Raw genomic sequence first — 22,341 nt, forward strand, 5'->3', positions numbered from 1 at the left:
CTACAGGAAAGTCTGAATTTCTAATTTATGTGCTGAAGGTTGCCATATGCTATTGGTTCAAAGGAAGTTCTCAAAGGTGAAACAATGACATAAATTACTTTATTATTCCTTTCATACTGATCAGTTGGAATAACTGAGACAATGCACTTATGGAAAGTGTGTTTTTGTTTTTCACCATCTGGAGGTTACAGTCATGACCAAGTGGCCCCCTTTCTGTGGTTGTTTGCTGAGGTTGCTGAGTGGCAAAGGCAATAATCTTGGTGTAGATCAAACTGCACCCCTCACCAACTAGAAAGAAAAAGACAGAAAGTGCTGAGGTCCCCATTCCCTTTGAAGGGCATGTTTCCATGGTCTAGTATTATCCCAAGAAAACTCACCTTCTCAATGTGCATGACATCTCCCAATTCAGTCAGTCTGTGAGGCTATCCCTGACCACAAGCACAAGAAGTACTGTCCATATTCATGGCACAGTAACAATGGACACCAGGAATTAGAGAAAGTTGAGGCCACCTACACACTGCTATTCTCAGCTTTTCCAGAGTATTGAGTAAAAAAAAATGGAAATATAAAAGTGTATTCTTATTTTTGCTGTTTTATTCCTGTTAATTGCCATTTTGACTGGAGTGAGATGAAATATTAGAGTAGTTTTAGCATTCATTTCTCTAATTGCTGGAAATGTTGAACATTTTTTTCATATATTTGTTGATCCATTGTTTTTCTTCCTCTGTGAAGGATCTGTTCAGGAGTGTTAAGTTTTTTTAGTTCTTTAATATATCCTATAGATTAGTGCTCAATCTGATGTACATGTGGTAAAGATTTTCTCCCATTCTGTAGTCTCTCTCTTCACATTATTGATTGTTTCTTTTGCTGAGGAGACCTTTTTAGTTTGAATCCATCCCATTTATTGATTCTTGATTTTATTTCTTGCGATTTAGGAGTCTTGTGAAGAAGTCAGGTCCTAAACTGACATTTTAAAGATTTGAGCCTACTTTTACTTCTATTAGGCACAAGGTCTCCAGTCTAGTGCCTAGGTCTTTGATCCACTGTTGAGTTTCATGCAAGGTGAGAGATAGGGGTTTAATTTCATTTTGCTACATAGGGATTTCCAGTTTTTCCAGCACCATTTGTTGAAGAGGCTATCTTTTCTCCTGTGTATGTTTTCTGCACCATCGTCTAGTATGAGATAACTGTATTTATGTGGGTTTGTCTCTGTGTCTTCTATTCTGTACCAATGTTCAATATGTGCATTTTGGTGCCAATATCATGCTGATTGTGTTACTATAGCTCTGTAGTATAGTATAAGGTCTGATATGTTGATGCCTCTTGCTTCACTCTTCTTGCTAAGGATTATTATGGATATTCTGGGTCTCTTAATTTTCCAAAGTAATTTTATGATGCTTTTTCTAATTCTATGAAGAATGACAATGGGTTTTTTTAATAGGAATTTCATTAAATCTGTATAACACTTTTGGTAGTATGGCAATTTGACAATATTAATTCTGCCTATTCAAGAATATGGGGGATCTTTCCATCTTTTAACTTCTTCTATTTCTTTCTTTAGTGATCTGTAGTTTTCATTGTAGAGGTCTTTCATCTCCTTTGTTACATTGATTCCTAAGTATTTTACTATTTTTGAGCCTATTAAGAATGGAGTAGTTTTCCTAACTTCTCTTCAGAGTATTCATCACTGATGTACAGAAATGCATTTGATATGTGGGTGTTGATTTTATAGCCTGCTACTTTGCTGAATTCATTTGTTAGCGCTAGAAGTTTTCTGGTGGAATTTTTGGATCCTCTACGTATAGAATCGTGTCATCAGCAAATAAGGATAGTCTGAATTCTTCTTTTTCAATTTATATCCCTTTAATTTCTTAATTTATTTTGTCTAATTTTTCTGGCTAGAACTTCCAGGATTGTGCTGAATAGAAGTGGTGAAAGAGGGCATCACTGTCTTCTTCCAGTTTTTAGAGGAATACATTCAATTTGCCTCCTTTTAGAATGATATTGGCCTTGGGCTTAGTATAAATAGTTTTTACAATGTTGAGGTATGTTCTTACTATCCCTAGTTTTTCTAGTGCTTTAAACATACAGAGGTGCTGTATTTTTGTCAAAAGCTTTTTCAGCACCTATTGAGATGATCATATAATTCTTATTTTTTAGTCTATTGATGTCATGAACTATGTTCATTGATTTTTTTATGTTGAGCCAAACTTGCATCCCTGGGATGAACCCTACTTAATCCTGGTGCACTATCTTTTTAATATCTTTTTGTATGCAATTTGGGAGAATTTTATTGAGAATTTTTGCATCTATGTTCATCAGAGACATTGGTCTGAAGTTTTCTTTCCTTGATGTGTCTTTGTCTGGTTTTGTTATCAGGGTGATACCAGCCACATAGATTGAGTTTGATAGGGTTCTCTTCTTTTTATTTCATAGAATAATTTGAAGAGTATTGGTGTTAGTTGTTCATTGACAATCTTGTAGAACTTGACTAAGAATCCATCTGGTCCTGGTCTTTTCTTGGATGGTAGGCTTTTGATGGTGTTTTCTATTTCATTGCTTGAAATTGATAGGTTTAAATTATGTATGTCTTCCTGATTCAGTTTGGGCAGATCATATATCTCTAGAAATGTGTCAATGTCTTTAAGATTTTCTATTTTATTGGAGTATAAATTTTCAAAATAGTTTCTAATTAACAATGAGTGTTGGTGAGGATGTGGAGGAAAACATACACTCATACATTGCTGGTGGGACTGCAAATTGGTGCAACCACTATGGAAAGCAGTACAGAGATTCCTTAGAAAACTTGGAATAGAACCACTATTTGACCCAACCATCCTCAGTTTATACCCAAAGGACTTAAAATCAGCATACTACAGTGATGTAGCCACATCAATGTTTACAGCGGCACAATTCACAATAACTGAACTATGGATCCAACCTTTTATGCCCTTCAACAAATGAATGGATAAAGAAAATGTGGTATATATACACAATGGAATATTATTCAGTATTAAAGAAGAATGAAATTATGGCATTTGCAGGTAAATGGATGGAGTTAGAGAATATCATGCTAAGTGAAATAAGGCAATATAAAAAACCAAAGGCTAAATGTTTCCTCTGATATGCAATGCTGATCCATAATGGTGGTGGGTGGGGGGCTAGAGAAGAGGGAGAAACTTGGATTTTGCAGAGGGGAGAGAGGGGTGTGGAGGAGTGTGGGGGTGGAACGATGGTGTCATGAGATGGACATTATTACCCTATCTACATGTAAGATTGTATGAATGGTGTGACTCTGCACTGTGTACAGCCAGAGAATTGAGAAGTTGTGCTCCATTTGTGCAAAATGAGTTGAAATGAATTCTGCTGTCATGTATAACTAATCAAAATAAATACATAATGGTGTATATGGTAATTCTATTTAAATAAAATTCAAGGGCATATATAACTGAACTGTTAGAGTTTAGAAATCTATAACATGTAGGTGAATGAAGTACAAAAAAACAACAACAATGATAAGACTACATTAAAAATCAGGAGAGTGATTCTCCATGGTGGAGGGAGGGGGGACAAGATAAATTAAAAAAAACAAAAAACATACAAGAGCTCTTGATGATGCTCAGTTTCTCTTTCTGGACTTGAGTTTTGGGCATGTGGATACTAGCCTGCTACTTATCATAGCAAGATAGATAGATAGATAGATAGATAGATAGATAGATAGATAGATAGATAGATAATACAATTTTCATATTAATATCAATGTGTTTCTTCATTCAAATTTCTTTGGTGTTTAGATATCTGGATTATTTTATCTTGTGGCATTATAAAAAGTCAAAGAAAACTGTTTAGAGGGAAAACATTACACTCTGTTTATGACTTCTTCTCATAAAAGAAGAGAAATTTTTGTAGACCATCAGTAATCTCTGAATATGATCCAGATAGTATTTAACCATTAAATTTCACCAGACCCCAGGTAGAGTTCAGCAAGGAGTGCACAGAGTGATGTCTCTCCTGAGTTGAGTTTCCTTCTTCCCAGTGCAGGGTGCTGTCTACAGTGATTTCCCTTTGTGCTTGGTGCCCTAATAGTCCACGCTCATTCATGTGAGTCTCTTTCTTTGGCATAAAAATTATCTTAAAATATGCAATTTTTAAGTCCCCATTGCTCAAACTTCAGTGGTTCAATGTCAGGATCAGTAACTCTGTAACTTAGATGCCATCAATTAAAACTTATTGATTTGGGGGACTTCTGTGATTGACTAAAATTGACACAAATGCATGTCATGGGGACATTTTAATGGGGAAGGTCTCAGCTTTGCATCCTAAAGGATAAACTGAGGAACATGAAAAACTTATGATGCCCAGACCCTTCCTCAGAGCAATTAAATCAAAATTGTTCTGGGCAGGAGCCAGCCATTGGCGGTTCGGAACACTCCCCAGGTCACTCCTGAAGTAGCCTACTGGAGAACCACTGGTGCCGGGCTCTCACATTCACTGGCCCATGATGGTAATACACTCTGGCTTTTATAGCTGTGCAAAAGAGTACTGATAGCTCCTGAATTTATACTAAATTATTTCTTCTAGAAATCAAAAAGCCAAACTTCGATTTTTTTCTTTTTGCACTCTATCTTTCACAGAAATATCTCCACATTCAGAAAAGATATTTATTTTTATAGGTCATATTCTCCATGTTACCAACACATGCCTTAAAAATAAAACTCAGTAAAACAGGTGTTTGCCACGCAAGCTAACATGACGAAAATATGTCAAGGGGCTTATTCCTTAAAGGACTGAATTAAGACATAATGAAGATACATCGAAATGCCGTCACAGAGATACCCACTAGTCTCTGTTTCTTGACACACAGAGGACCATCTGATTGGTAATAGTGTTCCTCAGTTTTAAGAACAGCAATCACCTGGTCATCAACAATGACAGTTTTGTCCCCTTTGAGCTTTGACTCCATCCAAAATTTAGCAAGGAGTACACAGAATGATGTCTCATTTGCTTTAAACTTCCTTCTAAGAAAAATCCAAGGTGCTATTTATAGTAACTTCCCATGTGCTTCCTGCTTCATCCATGTTAATTGGTTCATTCCCATCCATGTGAGTCTGTTGGTTTTGGTATTAGAGTAATCTAAAATAGTGAAGAGAATAATCAGCATTTCAGTCTGAATTGCTCAAAGTTCAGTGTTTCCAATTCAGGATCATTTGCTCTATTATTTATGTAATATCAGTTGAAATTTAATTATCCTTGCAACTTCTCAATTGAATTTGGTACAAATGCATCTGATACAATTTAAGGAGCTGGACCTCAAGCTTTGCCACCCATCAGGAGAACCCGAGGAGCATGAAAACTTCCGATGCCCAGACCCTGCCCTGCCCCAGAGCAATTAAATCAGAGTTGTTCTGCATGGGGCAGCAGATTATCTACAGAAAGAGAGTGGTCTGTAATGAGAATGGACTCTGTCTTTTTTAGCTGTAGTGAAATGTTTCTTAGCCTCTCCAAGTTTATATAGAAAGCTCTCCCCTAACAATACAAAAAGTCTCTCTCTCTCTCTCTCTCTCTCTCCCTTCTCTCTCTCTCTCTCTCCCCCTTCTCTCTCTCTCTCTCTCTCTCTCTCTCTCGCTTCAACAAATCCAGTGAAAATCTCCCCAGTCTAGACATAAAATTGTTTAAATCTTTCATGTTCTTTAGCTTTACAGACACAAGTCTATAAAATAGGACCAAGTCAATCAAGTGTTTGCTAATAAGTTAATGTGATTTAAATGTTACAAGGTTTTCTGCTTTTAAATGCTCTTAATTAAGACATTTCAGGATTCACAGGGTTATGGATGAGTCTCTGTCTGGTCCCACAGGGGACCAGCTGACAGGTGAAAAACACTGTTCATTTTTGAAATATTAGTCACCTAGCCAATGACACAGGCATGTTTGCTGCAGCTGCCCAGCTGTGTCCAGCTGCTGCAGGCTTAGCACTACTGTCCACATGCTGCCTTGAACCCTTCACTCTGTCTCCGCTCCAACCAATGAGCTCATGTCCTTTGATCTAGGTAACTGCTCTCTATCGTTGTTTTTGTTTTGTTTTGTTTTGCTTTGAATAAAGACTTAAATTCCAGCAGATCAGGATGCCAAGGCAGGAGGATCACAAGTTTGAGGCCTTATCTTATCTCAAAATAAAAAATAAAAAGGGCTGGGGATGTGACTCAGTGGTAAAGCATGTCTGGATTCAATCCCTAGTACCCCCCGCCCCAGTAAAATAAAATACCTAAAGAGTGACATGGTCTAATCAACCACGTGAAAAATGAAGCAGGGGCTCAGTCTACAGAGTTCATTGACTGAGCCTGGAGCAGTCAGGTGGGATGTAAATGAGAGTAAAAGGCATGTTTTATTTGAACTTTCTTGATGCTGTGACCAAAAGACCCAATAAGAACAGTTTTAGAGAAGGAAAAGTTTATTTGGGGTTCACAGTTTCAGAAGTCTCAGTGACTCCATTCCTTGGGGCCCAGGTGAGGCAGGACATCAGAGCAGAAGGGTGTGGCAGAGGAAAGCAGCTCACGGCATGGCACCAGGAAGGAGAGAGAGAGAGAGAGAGAGAGAGAGAGATCCACAGAACAAGGACAAAATATAAGCCCCAAGGCACAAGCTTAGTGACCTGTCTCCTCCAACCAAAACCTACCTGCCTTTAGTTACCACCCATTTAATTCACCCATTCAAGTGGACTGATGCACAGATCACGTTAAGACTTTCATAACTCAGTCATTTTACCTCTGAACTTTCTTGCATTGTCTCACACATGAGCTTTGAGGGGGTTGGGGGGACACCTTATATCTAAACCATAGCAAGGCAGTAACACTGGGTCATCCCGCTTGGTTGGGCAGGTAAATATTAGAAATTGTGGATATGTATCAAAAAGAGAGATGGTCAAAGACAGAAGGAAAATATACCCCCAGTACATTACGGCATAGCTAAGCTCTGCAGCCAACATCCCCAAAGAGGCCCTAAAAATGATTTCCAGGTTTGTTTCTGGTGGAAAAATAAAATAAAATTTTATCCTTTGCTTTTACACCTTGAAACAGTTCAGGATGCCCATAAAATGTCTAGAAAATGGATTATGATTACAGTAGAGAAGGGGATGTGTCCAAATGGACTTGAATTTGAGCAAATGATCTCTATTTCACATTCAAGTCGTGGATCATCAGACCTTTAATGAATGAACCATCCAACTCAAGCATAAGTTACCCTCTTGGATCACCAAAAAGAACTATGGGCCTATATGAATCATTATCACCCAAGAGTAGTCATGATATACTAGACAAAATAAGAACGAAGCATACAAGACCAGGGGGCAGAATGTCATATGACACCTGTGGTTGAAGAAGCTATAGAAAGAAAGTTTTGGAAGAGCCGATAGATGAATCAGAAAAAGGAAATCATGTTTTCAATGCATCTTGAAAATTTAATGAGGAAATCAATCTTGTTTAATTTGATAATCACTTTAAAAAAACTATAACAAGGAAAGGGATGTTACAGGTGAAGACAGCTGCCCCTTAGCAGGGTATAAAAGGGGATATAGGACCAACAAACTTCCAAACCTTCCAAACCCACCTTCCTGGAAACACCCCCAGAACCTCCAGTCTCTGACACAATGTGCAACTCCTGTTGTGGCTCCTGCTGCTCTGGCCAGGGCTGTGACTGCTGCCAGCCCAGGTGCTGCCAGACCACCTGCTGCAGGACCACCTGCTGCCGCCCCAGCTGCTGCAGCTCCCGCTGTGGTGGGGGCAGCAGTGGCTGTGGCTCCTGCTGCTGCCGCCCCATCTGCTGCAGGACCACCTGCTGCCGCCCTAGCTGCTATGGGTCCTGCTGTGGTGGGTGCAGTGGCTGTGGCTCCAGCTGCTGCCACCCCACCTGCCTCCAGACCACCTGCTGCAGGACAACCTGCTGCAGCCCCAGCTGCTGTGGCTCAAGTTGCTGTAGCCCCTGCTGTGGTGGCTCCAGCTGCTGTAGTTCCAGTGGCTGTGGCTCTTGCTGCTGTCGTCCCACTTGCTGCTGTTGTCCCACTTGCTGTTGTCGTCCCACTTGCTGCCAGACCACCTGCTGCCGCCCCAGCTGCTGTGTGTCCATCTGCTGCCGCCCCTACTGTTGCTAACCCTCCTGTTGCTCTCCAGCCTGCTCTAGTGGATCTTGCTGCTGAGTGCTCTAACCTGCACTCTCCTGCCTACTTCAGCCAATATTCTTGATGTAGTCTATCTGCGAGAGCCCAGTCATGAGAGGTCAAGTCCCAGCTGAGACCGATTTGGATCTGCAAACTACTCCCCTCTTCCCTACAGGTTACTGTCTCTCTCTCAACTGAACACAAGTTTGAATTTTCTCTAAAACCTGTCAACTACCATGTCATCCCTCTGGAAATGTTTGTCCTCTGCCATGTTTTCTTATCTGAAGATATTCTTGCATCTTAAATAAATCTGAATTTTGCAGCCATACAAAAATAAGGGCATCGTGTCTCCTTATTTTTCCTCTTCAATTATCATTCTTACTGTCTATTTTTCTGTAATTCATCTGTAAGGAATGGGATCAGAGCAAATAATTTGAGGTGCTCAATCTCTGTTCTGTGAGCATTCCTGATGCAGAGAGATGCTTTCAAGACCAAAACCTGTATCTCTTGCCTAAGGACTTTGGATGCAGAGCAAGCTCTGGGCAGAAGGGTTAAGAACTTCTAGGAACAGAATTCACCCAGTGAGTGGGAGTTGGTGCACAGATACTCTACTGAATTTCCCTTGAGTGAGTCCTTGCAGTCCTCCAAAGGTCCTCAGTGGGACTGGACCTTAGCTGCCCCCAGGAGTGTTCTGCTCCTATGTTACTCTCTACGGCCTTCTCTCACTGGCCAGGATCAATTCCCAAATTCCCTACAGTGTTTCCTGGCCTTATCTACCAAGTAAACTACTTGCTCTCAATCCTCTGTATGATGGGCTTTTCCAGGGGGCACCCAGTCTAAGACACTCATGTTCCTAATCTCAGCATCGGTGGTCTTCAAAACATTTTTTCATGCAATCTGGCCTCAGCACCTGACTGTTTCGTTTCCTGTTTTCTAGGTTTGCAAACATAAATCATAAAATAAGAACAAGTAAATCAAGTGTTTGCTAGGAATGTTCATGTGATAAAAATGTCACAAGGGGTTTTCTCTTTAAATTGTTCTAATTAATTTAAAGATGTCATTGTAGGATGAAAAATTTGTCTCTGTATTCCTTGGACTTTCCTACTCTTTGTATTGAGAGATTCCTGATTTCTGGGAACTCCGTAAGTCCTAGGTAATCAGTTCAGTTGATGACCATATGATCTAATTTGTTAGGAATCATTAAAATGAAATCTTGGTGTTCATTAGTATTGCTTGAATGAACTCGTGAGTTATCCACCAACACAGAAACTCTCCCAGACATATGCCAATCTAAAGACAGAAAAGAAATGATCCTCCGTATAATTTATTTCAATTCTAGAACAAAACTAAATCATGAAGAAAAAGTATTACAACACTGGCCTGCCTCTATTTTGGTGGAGCTTACTGAAGTGACATTTGGGAGACTTCTAGAGTCATGTAAAATGTTCTCCATCTTGATCAGTGGGAAAGTTACACAGATGCATTCATTTATCAAAACCAAATAGTTCACATTAGGAGTTGGAAATGTAGCTCAGTGACAGAGCACTTGCCTCGCAGACACCTGGTCCTGCATTCCATCCCCAGTACCACAAAAAAACAAACAGCAAGAACAGCAGTACACTCAGAAGTTGTATACTTCACTGTATGTAAATTTTATTTAATCATACAACATTAAAAATGACAAGAAATGTTAATTTTGGAATATGTCTACCAAATTGCATGTTAGCTAATTTGCTCTAAGCAAAACTTTTCGTGAAATAACACTGTCATGAGCTCTTTGATGTTACTTCACCATACATTATTACAATTATGTATGTGTGTGGTCCTCCCCGTACACTGAATTCTATGGGAGGAGACTCTAAATCATATTTCTAACACCAATATGTGCCTTACAGATGATCTATTCAACCAATTTATTTTAGAAACAAGGCAGGAACTTGATCTAGGTGGTTTATTGCAAAGCTTTAATGGACAGTGTGAGCTGTAGTCTAAGCCTGGACCTTGAATCTTCAGGTTTTTTTGTTTGTTTGTTTTGGTACCCGGGATTGACCCCAAGGGTGCTTAACCACTGAACCACATCTCCAGCCCTTTCTTGCATTTTATTTAGAGACAGGGTCTCGCTGAGTTGTTAAGAGTGCCTCGCTAAGTTCATAAGGCTGGCTTTGAACTCTCAATCCTCTTGCCTCCGCCTCCAGAGTCACTGGGATTTTAGGTGTGCACCACAGTGCCCAGCGGGTCTTTAGTATTAACAGCATTTGGGCACTTGCTAAAAAGCAGGGCCTGAGCCTCCTCCCAACAATCAGAAATTCTGGGAGTTAGCCCTGCAATCTGTATTTCACATGCCCTCTGGATCATTTTGATACATGTGTAAGTTAAACTACCACTCAATAGAGGATACGAGAAATTATAATACAATAAGGTGAAATTTGCTAAAATTCACTAATATTCTAGTTTGATTCAAAAAACTTGTGTCATGGGTTTCTCAGAAGTAAGAAGTTGCTCTGGAAGTAAGTTCTGAAGAGATGAATATTCAAAAGACTTTCTTCCACTGAAGAAATGAAAATTAACAGAGAAATAAAAATGAGGCTGTGTGTTCCAGAATTTAAGAGAGCAGCTGGAGAGACATGTAGACATATAAGACCTCAAAGCAGGAATTTAAGAAACTATGACACTAACCACACAGAGAAATTGCCTGTCAGCATTGAAGGCTGTAGAGCATGATCTGAAGTCTGAAACATCCAGAGAAACCCATTCCAGTGGTGCAGAGGTCACCAGCATCACACCTACCTGGAGCAGTTCCCTTCCTCATTGCTGAACAGTGACCCACCTAGAGGGCCTTTACCTCTGGTCCCAGCAGATGACATATGAAGCCGATGGGCTTCCTCTCCATCCGTGGAAGAAATGCACAACTGAAAGTGTGACTGACCAACTCCCATGGTGACAAGGGATTCAGGAGGAGAGAGTGAAGAGTGTCATTCCAGACGCACAGCAGCAGGTGCCAGCCCTCGGTGGGGGAGTTGAAGAGACTGTGGTCTGGAAGATGTCAACAAGTGGGGTCAAAAGGAAAAACAGATGGGTAGAATTTGTTACTACCCGACAGAAAGTTGTGTTCCTAACAAATTAAGCCATTAAATAGACAAACATCATTATGTAATCGGATAATTACTTAGCTATTCAGGAAATAAAAAACAAGGAAACTACATCAACAACAGGAAAGCGGGCCGTATATAAGAGGCAGTGGCAGGAGAGAACTTCTAAACTCCAGAACTTCACCCTCCTGGAAACCCACCCAGAACCTCCAGTCTCTGACACCATGTGCAACTCCTCTTGTGGCTCCTGCTGCTCTGGCCAGGGCTATGGCTGCTGCCAGCCCAGGTGCTGCCAGACCACCTGCTGCAGGACCACCTGCTGCCACCCCAGCTGCTGCCACCCCAGCTGCTGCAGGCCCTGCTGTGTGTCCAGCTGCTGCCGCCCCTCTTGCTCTGGTGGGTCCAGCTGCTGTGGCTCCAGCTGCTNCAGACCACCTGCTGCAGGACCACCTGCTGCCACCCCAGCTGCTGCCACCCCAGCTGCTGCAGGCCCTGCTGTGTGTCCAGCTGCTGCCGCCCCTCCTGTGACTCCTGCTGCTGCCAGACCTGCTGCCGCCTGCGTCCAGTCTGTGGCAATGTCTCCTGCCACACCACTTGCTATCGCCCCACCTGTGTCATCTCCACCTGCCCCCGCCCCATGTGCTGTGCCATCCCTGACTGCTGATCTCTTTCTGGAAAGCCTATCACATGGTGGATGCCTTCATTAGACACATAAAATACATGGCCAGCCACTTACGGGGAAAATAAGACTCTTGCCTGTCAACCCTTCCTCCGACAGGGCATTCAGAGTTGCATTCAGATCCTTCAGGAAATAACAGATGTAAACACCTTGTGTAAAAGATTTTAACCCAAGCCCCAATTGCATCTATTTTTAGACAAGCAATGCCTTCCACTTAAGTGTACACTAATTGTGATGATCTCACATAGTGTTGTTTCTGTGTATTCTCAATAAACAGCCAGTTCCTGATATTGAAATCTCCTGGTTTGTTAATGATTTGATTGTGCCTGTGTGTTTATGTGTCACTTCACCCCAAGGCCCATCTTTCTCCAAGTGCAGGAGAGCATGTTTAAGAGCAGGGGCTCTTGATTCACCACCTATGTTGGAATCAGGACTGCACTAAATGCTTCTTGTTACAACATGGGAGAAATTATTTTTATCAGTTTATTTTTAGTTATACATGACATAGAATCCATTTTGATATAATTATACAAGCATGGAATACACTTTCTTCTAAATAGGACCTCATTCTTGTGGATGTACATGATGGTGGGGTTCACTGTAGTGTATTCATGTAGCTACGTAGGAAAGTTATGCCATATTCATTCCACTGTCTTTCCTTTTCCTTTCACTCCCCTTTATCTGATCTATCGAACTTTTGTTGCCCACCCTCTTATTGTGGGTTAGCTTCCACATATCAGAGAAAACATTTGACCTTTACCTTTTGGGAACTGGCTTATTTCACTTAGTGTAATCATCTCCAGATCCATTCATTTACTGGCAAATGTCACAAAGATTTTCTTTATCCGTTCATCTGTTGAAGGTCACCTAGGTTTGTTCCACATCTTGGCTATTGTGAATTGAGCTGCTGTAAACATTGATGTGGCTGCATCACTTGTACTATGCTGATTTAAAATCTTTGGATATGTACCAAGGAGTGGGATAGCTGGGTCAAATTGTGGTTCCATTCCTAGTTTTTTGAGGAATCTGGCATTGGAGAACTTAGCAACCTTTTTAGGCCTCAAGATTTATTTATTTCTCTGGGAATTAGGAATAACACATTACATTGTTTGAAGGACCTAATTCACATAACACAGTTAACACAGGCCTGTCACATAATATAGATTCTCAAAATGATTTTTATTGTTACTGAGATATTACTCTGGGCCAGAACAATATCTTCTCATAGTGTTCTCTTCAACAGAATGGTAGAAAAATGTATAAAACAGTTTTACTGTCCTTTATAACTTAAAATTAAGCTTTGGTATATCTTTCAAAGGTCTGTTTTAGACAGCTTTTCTCTTGCTGTGAACAAAAGATTTGACAAGAACAATTTAGAGGAGGAGAATTTTGTGTCACAGTCTCAGAGGTCTCAGTCCTTAGACAGCCAACTCCATTGCTCTGTGCACGAGAGAGGCAGAACATCCTGGCAGAAGGGGAAACAGCTCAGGACATGGCCACAGGGAGGGGAGAGAGAGAGAGAGAGAGAGAGACAGAGAGAGCGAGCGCAAGTGCACTCCCCTCACCAAAACAAAATATAAACCCCCAAGTCACAACCTCAGTCACCCACCTCCCCCAGCCACACCCTACCTGCCTGGAGTGACAAGCCAGCATTAAGGCCCTGATTAGGTGAGAACTCTCATAACCCAATCATCCCACTGCTAAACTTTCTTGACTTGTCTCACACATGAGCTTTTAAATAACAATGTCCCTTAAAATTCGATTTGTTGAACGTCATGAAGGCGCCTATGTTTCACCTGACTGAATTATTTCTTCCAGTATGCTCCATGATTAGTTGCATAAATAAATAAATTTATAAATAAATTTCCAGTGCCTTCCCTCCTGCCCTCCCTTCCTTTCTAAATATAAATGTCTCTTCAGAACACAAAATGTACCTTCTAAATCAAAACTTCTGGAAATTTATGGATTTCATGGCAACTTCCCCATAAACATTAAAAATTTTATTAATAGATGCTCAAAATTTTAGAATTCCTTCCTCATTTCACCTTCTTTAGTAATTGAGGTTTCTATATCATTGTGATCATTTCACTCTCTCGTTTGGGGTTCCCCTCACCTTCTTGGTCTTTGCTCAGAGAACCTGGGAAGCCAACATGGCAGCCTGCATTGCAGAGGGTTGTGGGGCTGCAATCGACCTGGGTCAGAGCGTCGGAGCCGCCAGGGTCCTGCTCCCTGTGCTTGCCCCTGTCTCCTGGCATTCTTGAGTTGGAATTCATTCCTCCATGGACCAAAACAAATCCTGAAATTTCCAATAGAGAGAAAAAATATGTAACAATGAAGAAGAGCTTGCTCCACGTTCCAGTTCTATGTTGGAAGCATAGTTTTACGTTTTACCACAGCCAGCCCAAGTGCCCATGGAATCACCAGCCAGTTTCTGGGGATTTGCATTCAGACATCAGTAAAAGGACTTGGTGTTGCTTTTATCCTGAGGGATAATATTGAAGGACATGCTGTTGAAAAAAATTTTTTTGAACTGTATAACCCTCAAATCTACAAGATCCAAGTGGTCAACTTAGAGAAATGCCTGGATGGTAGCTTAAGGTACTGACGAGATGCCCTTCTTGAAAACTGCACTTAGATTTGAAGATGAAGCCGGTGATATCAGAGCCTCATCAAGAGGTTCTGTTAATGAGCTAAAAGTAAAAATGAGGCCTTGTAAGTCCTGGTCCAAAAACTGGAAATGCCAAGATTTGCATATTAAAGGAATTATATTTGATCTTTTCTTAACTAAAGAACAAATGAAAGAAAGTCAGAAGTGCAGTCAGCCACTGTTTGAGTTTGATATGATACGGGAATTTGATACTTCAAAACCTGAAGCTGCAAAATGGGATGAAATTGAAACATCAAAACATCCCAGTTCTGAGAATGCATTTGACCTCTCACCCAGGATGCATTGGTTCTTAAAGGACTTTTTGAAGCCAGTTTAATCCCATTAATAAGAAAAAAGTCCTTAAATGAACTCAGCAATTCATTATTTAATAGCACTTTAAAAATAAAATTTGCACACCACCACCAACAACAATAAAAAGAGAACATGGGCAGGATATTTCTCTTTGAGACTCAGTTTTCTCATCATCAAAACTTAGGTAAGAATGATCTTTCTTAGTTGGGAAAATGTGTCACAAGATGTACAATAATATCATGTTTATACAAATAAAGGGGTTTATAAGTTTTGGTTTCATAATCCAAAATATGATAAAAACATTTTAAATACAATACTTTAATTTTCCATACATTATATATATTAGCATAGTCATATTTCCAAGTAACAAGTATAATCAACCAAGAGTGGATTATTATTTCTAAAATTAAAATAATAATAATAATAAAACTTAAGATGTCAAAAGACAAAACAAATAGAAGCTGGGTTTCACATTAACATAGGTTGGGTGTTACATTATTTGAATATGAAAGACATTTTCAGCTCCACCCTTTCCACTTGATCTAAATTGTTCTACAGAGGACAGACCTGTCTTCCCATTTACCAGAATTAATAAATCTTTTATCCTTCCTTATGTTCTTCTTTGACAACATCTAATTACAGAATGCAAACTCTGGTGTTAACATGATGCATTATTATTAGCTTGAGCTAAATCAAAGAATGGAGGTTTTATGTGTTCTTTTCAGTATCAAAGTATATGAGGCTTATAATTCCCTGTTTTTTACAAGAGCAGGAATGAGAAGGAACACTGAATCTATTTGCAAAGGTGTCAATACAGTTAAGGGAAAGCTCAGTAATAATAAGGAGAGTTTATAATAACAAGGAGCAGACCAGAAACCTTATACCATAATTTGGGTGAAGAGTGTGGCATGCAACATATCTTATATCAGTTCACACAGGTATTTAAGTACAGTAATTGCTTTCAGAGAGAGTTAAAGTGATGGTAGAGAGGTAAGGGTAGAAAAAAATCAAGGTTATGATAAAGTTATGAATGGAAAAGTGACTGGAGTGATTATTTTATGTCCACATGAACTCTATTTCAATGTATAGTGGGGGTGGATTTTTAACTGAATAAAACTTTGATGAAGTCAGCCCTTCACTCGGTTTTATTTGGCCGTGTACTTTTGGAATTGGCTTGAGTCTGTCTAGTACTAAATACTGAGCAATGCAGAATTACAGAGGCGCAATGAGAGGTGCTTTAGTGTGGGAAACAGCTGAAGTGGGAGTCTTAATTCCCCTAAACTCCTATCTAATGTTCCTGTCTGGCCAGGATATAAGAAAGATAGTTCCTGGAGGTTACTGATGGAATCTCTGTGAACAAACAAGGCAGGCCCCTGGTGGCTTAGGTTGACCTAATGTATAGGAACTTTACAGGGGAGCGCAAGCCCAGCAAAACCACTGTACCAGTCCAGTCAGATGCAAGTTACATGCTCATGGCAAGGATCTCTGTATGTATCACTCCAGAAACACACCAAAATACATACGGGAACTTAGTGTATGGAAAGGTAGCATTTGCAACCATTAGGGAAAAGATGTATTGTTTAATAAATGGTTTGGGGTTATGGTCAGACCCAATTGCAAGCTATTTAAGCCTCATATCTTATACCTGTGTACGTTCCTAATGCAGAAAATATTTAAAAATTCAAAGCATCAAACCTTGAAATTAAAAGATATTATGAGACATTGTTTATGTAAGTCTTTTAACTTACATAATATGACACAAACCCCAGAAATCATACAATCTAACTGCATCAGATGCAACATTCGGGTAAAGAAAATTTCCTTCACATCTGATTTTGCAGAAAGGCAGTATAATTGTAGTGACTGGAAAATTGGACCCAGTGCTGGGGTGGCAGGGAACAAGTCACTGCTCCCCTACTTACTGGTTTTTATCTTCCCTGGGCCTCAGATCCTCACCTCGAAGAGGGATGCTTGCAAAGTGTGTGCTTGTTACATTGTGGTTCCTGTACCCAGAAAAGTGCCCCGCCTACCACATTCAGAGCCTGCAGAAGGAAGGGAAAGGACAGGGTTTCTATCACTCACCATATTTGCATTTGGCTCGGGCTCCTGGGAGAACACTGTGCAAATACCCCACCCTCATCTTTTGATGTAAATATTTCTTCTTTGTCTCTAAGTAGCCTTTTTTTAGATCCTTCCTTTTTAGGTACAACTTCCCCTTTCTGATTCATCTTTTAAATTTTTTATATTATTGGCTTTTAGGAGGTAGGGGCTATAAATCATGTTCATAGAAAGTCATAAAATATATAAACAAAGAGCTAAACTGGGATATCTTACCAAGAGCCCTCTTGCTACATAGGTTGAATGGTGAATGCCCTCCCTCCAAAGGCTTAGATGTTAAAGGCTTGGTCCCTGTGGTGCTGTTATTGGGAGGTGGTGGGATCTTTGAGACATGGGGCCTATTGGGAGGTCCTTTCATAATCAGGGGCTGTTCCTAAAGGGAACTATGGGACCCCAACCCTTTCCTCTTTCTCTCTTGCTTTCTGGCCGTGGGGTGAGTAGTGTTTGCTCCTCCATGTGCTCCTGCCACAAAGAACTGCCCCGCCACAGGCACAAAAGCAACCACCAACTGATGACAGATTAGAGCCCCCAAAAGTATGAACCAAAAAAATTTTTATCTTTATAAGTTGATTATTTTAGGTACTTTGTTATAATGATGTAAAGCTCACACACCTCCTTATGCCACTCTCTTCCATTTTTTCCAAGTCTCTGCCAAATCTTTCTTTGACGTTATTTTATTATTATTTTATAATAAATAAATTTATTCTTTCATAACAAAGATAACAACTTATCTTCATTATGTCAATTGCCTTTACTTGAGGCTGAGTGTCCACCTCTAACCCTGTCTCGCTTTAACCTTTTAAACAATATCTCTCCTCAGAAATCCAAGAATGTTTTGGAATTTGTAAAGGTAGATCAAAACAATTGTTCAAAATGGCACAGGCATAAAGAGTACCTTACGTTCCTACCTAAGGGCTTTGCAGAGCTCCCCAACATTACTTCCATAACTCAAAGCCACCTCTCTTCTATTAATCTCAACTTACCTCTCATTTCTCAAAACAGACCCAGCAGTACATCACCTTCATCAATCACAAAGCCAGAGTTAAGTCCAGTTTCAATTGTATGGTTCTTCTTTGAAATCCCCTTTCTCTCCACCTACTTGCATGATATGTGTTCTCAGAGGTCAATATGTGGCCCTTAAAGGACTTATCAGGTCATTTATTATGCATATATCTCCTTTACGGAAAACACATTCTACATCAGGTCTTGTCATGCAAAGAGGATTAAAGCAGAGTCCCTGCCTTAATGGACTTTGTATTGTATGGGGAGCCAATAGACAAATGCATTTGTGATAGAAAATCAAATCATAGAACTCATGAAATATATAAAACACAAAAAAAGCACAACAAAGAAAGAACTTTGTTTTTGTGGAGCCAAAGAAGATATGGAAGGAAACAGTACTCAGACTCTCCAATTACAGACAACTAAGAGAATGTTGTGTTCACAAGTTACCCCCTCTCCAGGCAAAGGGAATATCCTCAAGGTAATTTGTTCTTTTCATTATATATATATATATAAAACTATAGATAGATAGATACATATTGCTCTGAATGCTTGTGACACTAAAAAAGAATCCTTACGTTGCACCATAATCATATGAGACTTTTGTGTAAATAATTATTAGAATTAGAAGATATTAAGAAGTGATACTACCAAATTGCTAGAATTTTTAACTCAGAACATATGAAAATACTTAATAACATGTCAATAAAGAATAAGGATGACATATTTTTATATTCCAAAAGGTAGATTAAAAATTACTATCTAAATTACCCTACCTCAGCCTGGAGGACAATTCTGACGATAGACCTAGATCACTCCCAGATGACTCCTTAGTCCTTAAAACACTGAGTCACTGTTAATTGCTTCAAGATGCATCTCTGGGTGATGAGAACAAATACAGCTTAGAATGTCCTGGAATTTCATTAGTTCACTGACCACCTAAAACACCACATGGATAGTGAGCTTCCTCATGTCTTACACCAAACAAGTGGAGCTTCTACTTCCTTTATTCATCCCAGCATTCCGTCTGACCGAATCTTGCATTTATCCACTAGAGAGCCCAGCCCTATCAGAAGCTCTCCCCAAATGACCTCAATATGAGAAGCAGACTAGAGACCCACCTATGTAACATGATACCCAGAGTCTGAGCCACGTGATGCTACACCCAGGGGAGGAAAGAGAAGAGGTGATTCATGGGAGAACATTAGGGAACTTGAGAAATAGGAAATAATTATCATTATACTTGGGAGACTTTACTACAAAAATATGATTTATTAAGTGCATTTCTGTCATGTAAACAAAAACAAGGAAATTGTCTTTTCATAATTATAGAAATTCCTCAGCTGGGTATAAAAGAGGACAGGTACCAAGAAGACTCCAAAACTCATAACTCATCCTCCTGCAAACACATCCAGAACCTCCACCCTCTGACACCATGGTCAACTCCTGTTCTGGCTCCGTCTGCTCTGATCAGGGCTGTGGCGAAGGCCTCTGCCAGGAGACCTGCTGCCAGCCCAGCTGCTGCCAGACCACCTGCTGCCGCCCCAGCTGCTGTGGCTCTAGCAGCTGCCGCCCCTGTTGTGGTGGTTCCAGTGGCTGTGGCTCCAGCTGCTGTCGCCCCACCTGCCTCCAGACCACCTGCTGTAGGACCACCTGCTGCCGCCCCAGCTGCTGTGGGTCCAGCTGCTGCCGCCCTTGCTGTGGTAGTTCCAGTGGCTGTGGTGGTTCCAGTGGCTGTGGCTCCAGCTGCTGTCGCCCCACCTGCCTCCAGACCACCTGCTGCAGGACCACCTGCTGCCGCCCCTGCTGTGGTTCCAGTGGCTGTGGCTCTAGCTGCTGTCGCCCCACCTGCTGCCAGACCACCTGCTGTCGCCCCAGCTGCTGTGTGTCCAGCTGCTGTCGCCCTACTTGCTGCCAGACCACCTGCTGCCGCCCCACCTGCTCCAGTGGTTCTTGCTGCTGAATGCTCTGACCTGTCCTCTCCTGTTCTTCATCAACCAATATTCTCTATGTGATCCACATCTGAGGCCAGTCATGAAAGGCCGATGGTAAAACCTGTGTTCCAACGAGGATTTTGGTTTCCACATATGCTGCCTTCTGTCCTAACAGGTTACTAAACCCCCCCCCCCAACTGAACATAACTTTGAATTTTCCCTAGAGTCTGTCAATTATCAGATCATTCCCATGGAAGTATTTGCTCTCTGTCATATTTTCTACCTTGAATAAATCCAAATTTTTCAGTCATACAAATTCAATGGCATCGTGTCTCCTTATTTTTCCTTCTTCGATTGTTGTCCCCTGACAGTTTTTTTGGTAGTTCATCTCTAAAGAACAAAAAGCCCATAGCAGATGACTTGAGGTGCTCCACCTCTTCTGTGAGCACCACTCTTTCTAACACAGGAAGGTGTATTAGTCAGCATCTAATGCATACTCCCTGCCTGAGGACTTTCTCTGAGAAGGCAATTCAAAGCCCACAGGAGCAGAGCTAATCCAGGGAAAGGTGTTGGTGAATAAATGCTCTCTAGCTCAATTCCCCTGAGGCGACTCCTTCCAGTCCTCCACAGGTGCTCCATGGGATGGGATCTCAGCTGCCTCCAGTGGTGTTCTGCTCATTATGGAACCTTCCACTAGCTTCCCTCACTGCCCTGGCTCATTTCCCAAGTTTCCTACAGAGCTTCCTAGGATCCTTTCCCAAACTGCTTGCTGTCAAACCCCTGTATCTTGGGTTACTCTAATGGGCACCCCAACTAAGACACCCACATGCCTAATCTCCATGTTGGTGCATTTCAACACTTTTTCATACTGTAGGGGTGGTTACCATTGTGTCAGGGTCAAGTCTTGGGTTACTGTGTGATAAACTGGGTGTGGTGCTGGGATTGAATTCAGGACTGATGCATGACAGAAAGCCCTGTACCACCGAGCTACATCCCTGGTCCAGAACATTAGTGTATCTGAGAGCTAGGAATCAACCACCATGGTAGTTACTCTCATCCAAAAAAAAAAAAAAGCTGTGTTTAATGAGGTGTCATCTTTGTTTTGTGTGCTCAGTGCAATTCACTCAAGGAGGAATTAGAAACAAGTATTTTGGAAGAAAAGTTGAACAAAGAAATGCTCTCTAGAGAAATCCAGAAGAAGCCGTGGGAAGCAAGTTAAAGCAATAGAAGCATCTGGGCCAAAATGTGCTATCAGTGAATTCTACCCCATCTCCTCCACTCCAAGACAGCTCTAGAGTGTGAGTGGGAACACAGCTCTGCCTCTCCTGGAGGCCAGATGGCTGGACTCAGCACAACTTTCCAGGCCTTGCTTTTCTGTATTAGTGTATTCTAACTATTAGGGACATAGCCCGACATGATGGTCATTGGTTTACACGTCTACGTCATCCTGAAGAACAGGGCTCCATCCTCAGAGGAGGTCATTACCAAGCTGGCACCTCTGCCATGGGTATCAAGAGAGGCTGTCATCACAGGATCTATTCAACTGCTTCCAGAAGGTGAGGAATAATGCAGGAACAGTGGGCTTCCATGATCATATATTAATTGTCCTACATCCTTTGCTATAGGTTTGGGTCTGTTAATCCTAGATGCAGTGATTTAAGATTCCATAGATCAGATAGATTTGAGGGCCAATCCCATGTGCTGACTGAGAAGGCCCTGCAAACCTAAAAGGCAGACACTTAACCCAGACTAGATGTCAACCTCACTCAGAAACAAATAACCGACTAATGTCCCAGGGGTGGTACCTTACCAGGGTCTCTGTGTTGGACTCTTGATGGATGGTTAGGTATCCAGATGAGAATGTCCTGGCATTGTCTCCAGCTGGGACTCTTGAATGTGGCAATCCTTGAATGCTTTGTTGAATTTATCTCCCATCTTCAAGGGCATCTTATGAGGTGTCTTTGGTATTTATGTTTCTTGTACATCAGACGTGACTAACCTGATGTCTTCAATATCACAGATCAGTATGGTGTTCTGTGCAGTGTCTAGAATGCCCACTTCATTTTGAACTGCACTGGATCCAAGAAGATTTACCTAGCCCTGGGTCAAGGCAGGGAGTTGACTCTGATGTTGGTTCCTTGTGACCTGGATCCACTCCTGCCTCTCCTTCCTTAGGAATCCTGAAGGTTTTATTTTCAAATTCAGTTCCCACATAGCCCATTCCAGAGACCATACTGTAGCCAGGACTCTACATCCAGCACATCAGCTTCAAGTGAATCTTTTATTTGACAAGTCTTGTGGTCATGCACTGTCAGCAATGATGAGGCATCTAATCTTTGTGGATCCTGAACTAGTGAATTCTCTGAAAATAATATGGGTCTCAATGCCCGGTCATTATTTAAATTTTTGAT

The 22,341-nt window shown here is 41.0% G+C and overlaps 2 protein-coding genes and 1 pseudogene across 2 annotated transcripts; all 3 read left to right on the top strand.

The window, feature by feature from the left end:
- Window positions 1-7,603: 7,603 nt before the first annotated feature.
- On the top strand, window positions 7,604-12,203 carry LOC107150606 (keratin-associated protein 4-12-like). The gene is made up of 2 exons (XM_048791714.1): window positions 7,604-8,140; window positions 11,666-12,203. The coding sequence occupies exons 1-2, from the start codon at window positions 7,643-7,645 to the stop codon at window positions 11,900-11,902; spliced, it is 735 nt and encodes a 244-aa protein (XP_048647671.1). The 5' UTR covers window positions 7,604-7,642; the 3' UTR covers window positions 11,903-12,203.
- A 1,864-nt stretch (window positions 12,204-14,067) lies between these two features.
- Window positions 14,068-14,901, top strand: LOC107150704 (annotated as a pseudogene).
- Window positions 14,902-19,391: 4,490 nt separating this feature from the next.
- Window positions 19,392-20,255, top strand: LOC107150604 (keratin-associated protein 4-4-like). Its single transcript, XM_015495742.2, has one exon. It carries the CDS (start codon window positions 19,432-19,434, stop codon window positions 19,957-19,959), a length of 528 nt encoding a protein of 175 aa, XP_015351228.1. The 5' UTR covers window positions 19,392-19,431; the 3' UTR covers window positions 19,960-20,255.
- Window positions 20,256-22,341: the final 2,086 nt, after the last annotated feature.

Source organism: Marmota marmota, unplaced genomic scaffold (assembly GCF_001458135.2).
Source record: "Marmota marmota marmota unplaced genomic scaffold, marMar, whole genome shotgun sequence".
In the NCBI taxonomy this organism is placed as follows: Eukaryota; Metazoa; Chordata; class Mammalia; order Rodentia; family Sciuridae; genus Marmota; species Marmota marmota.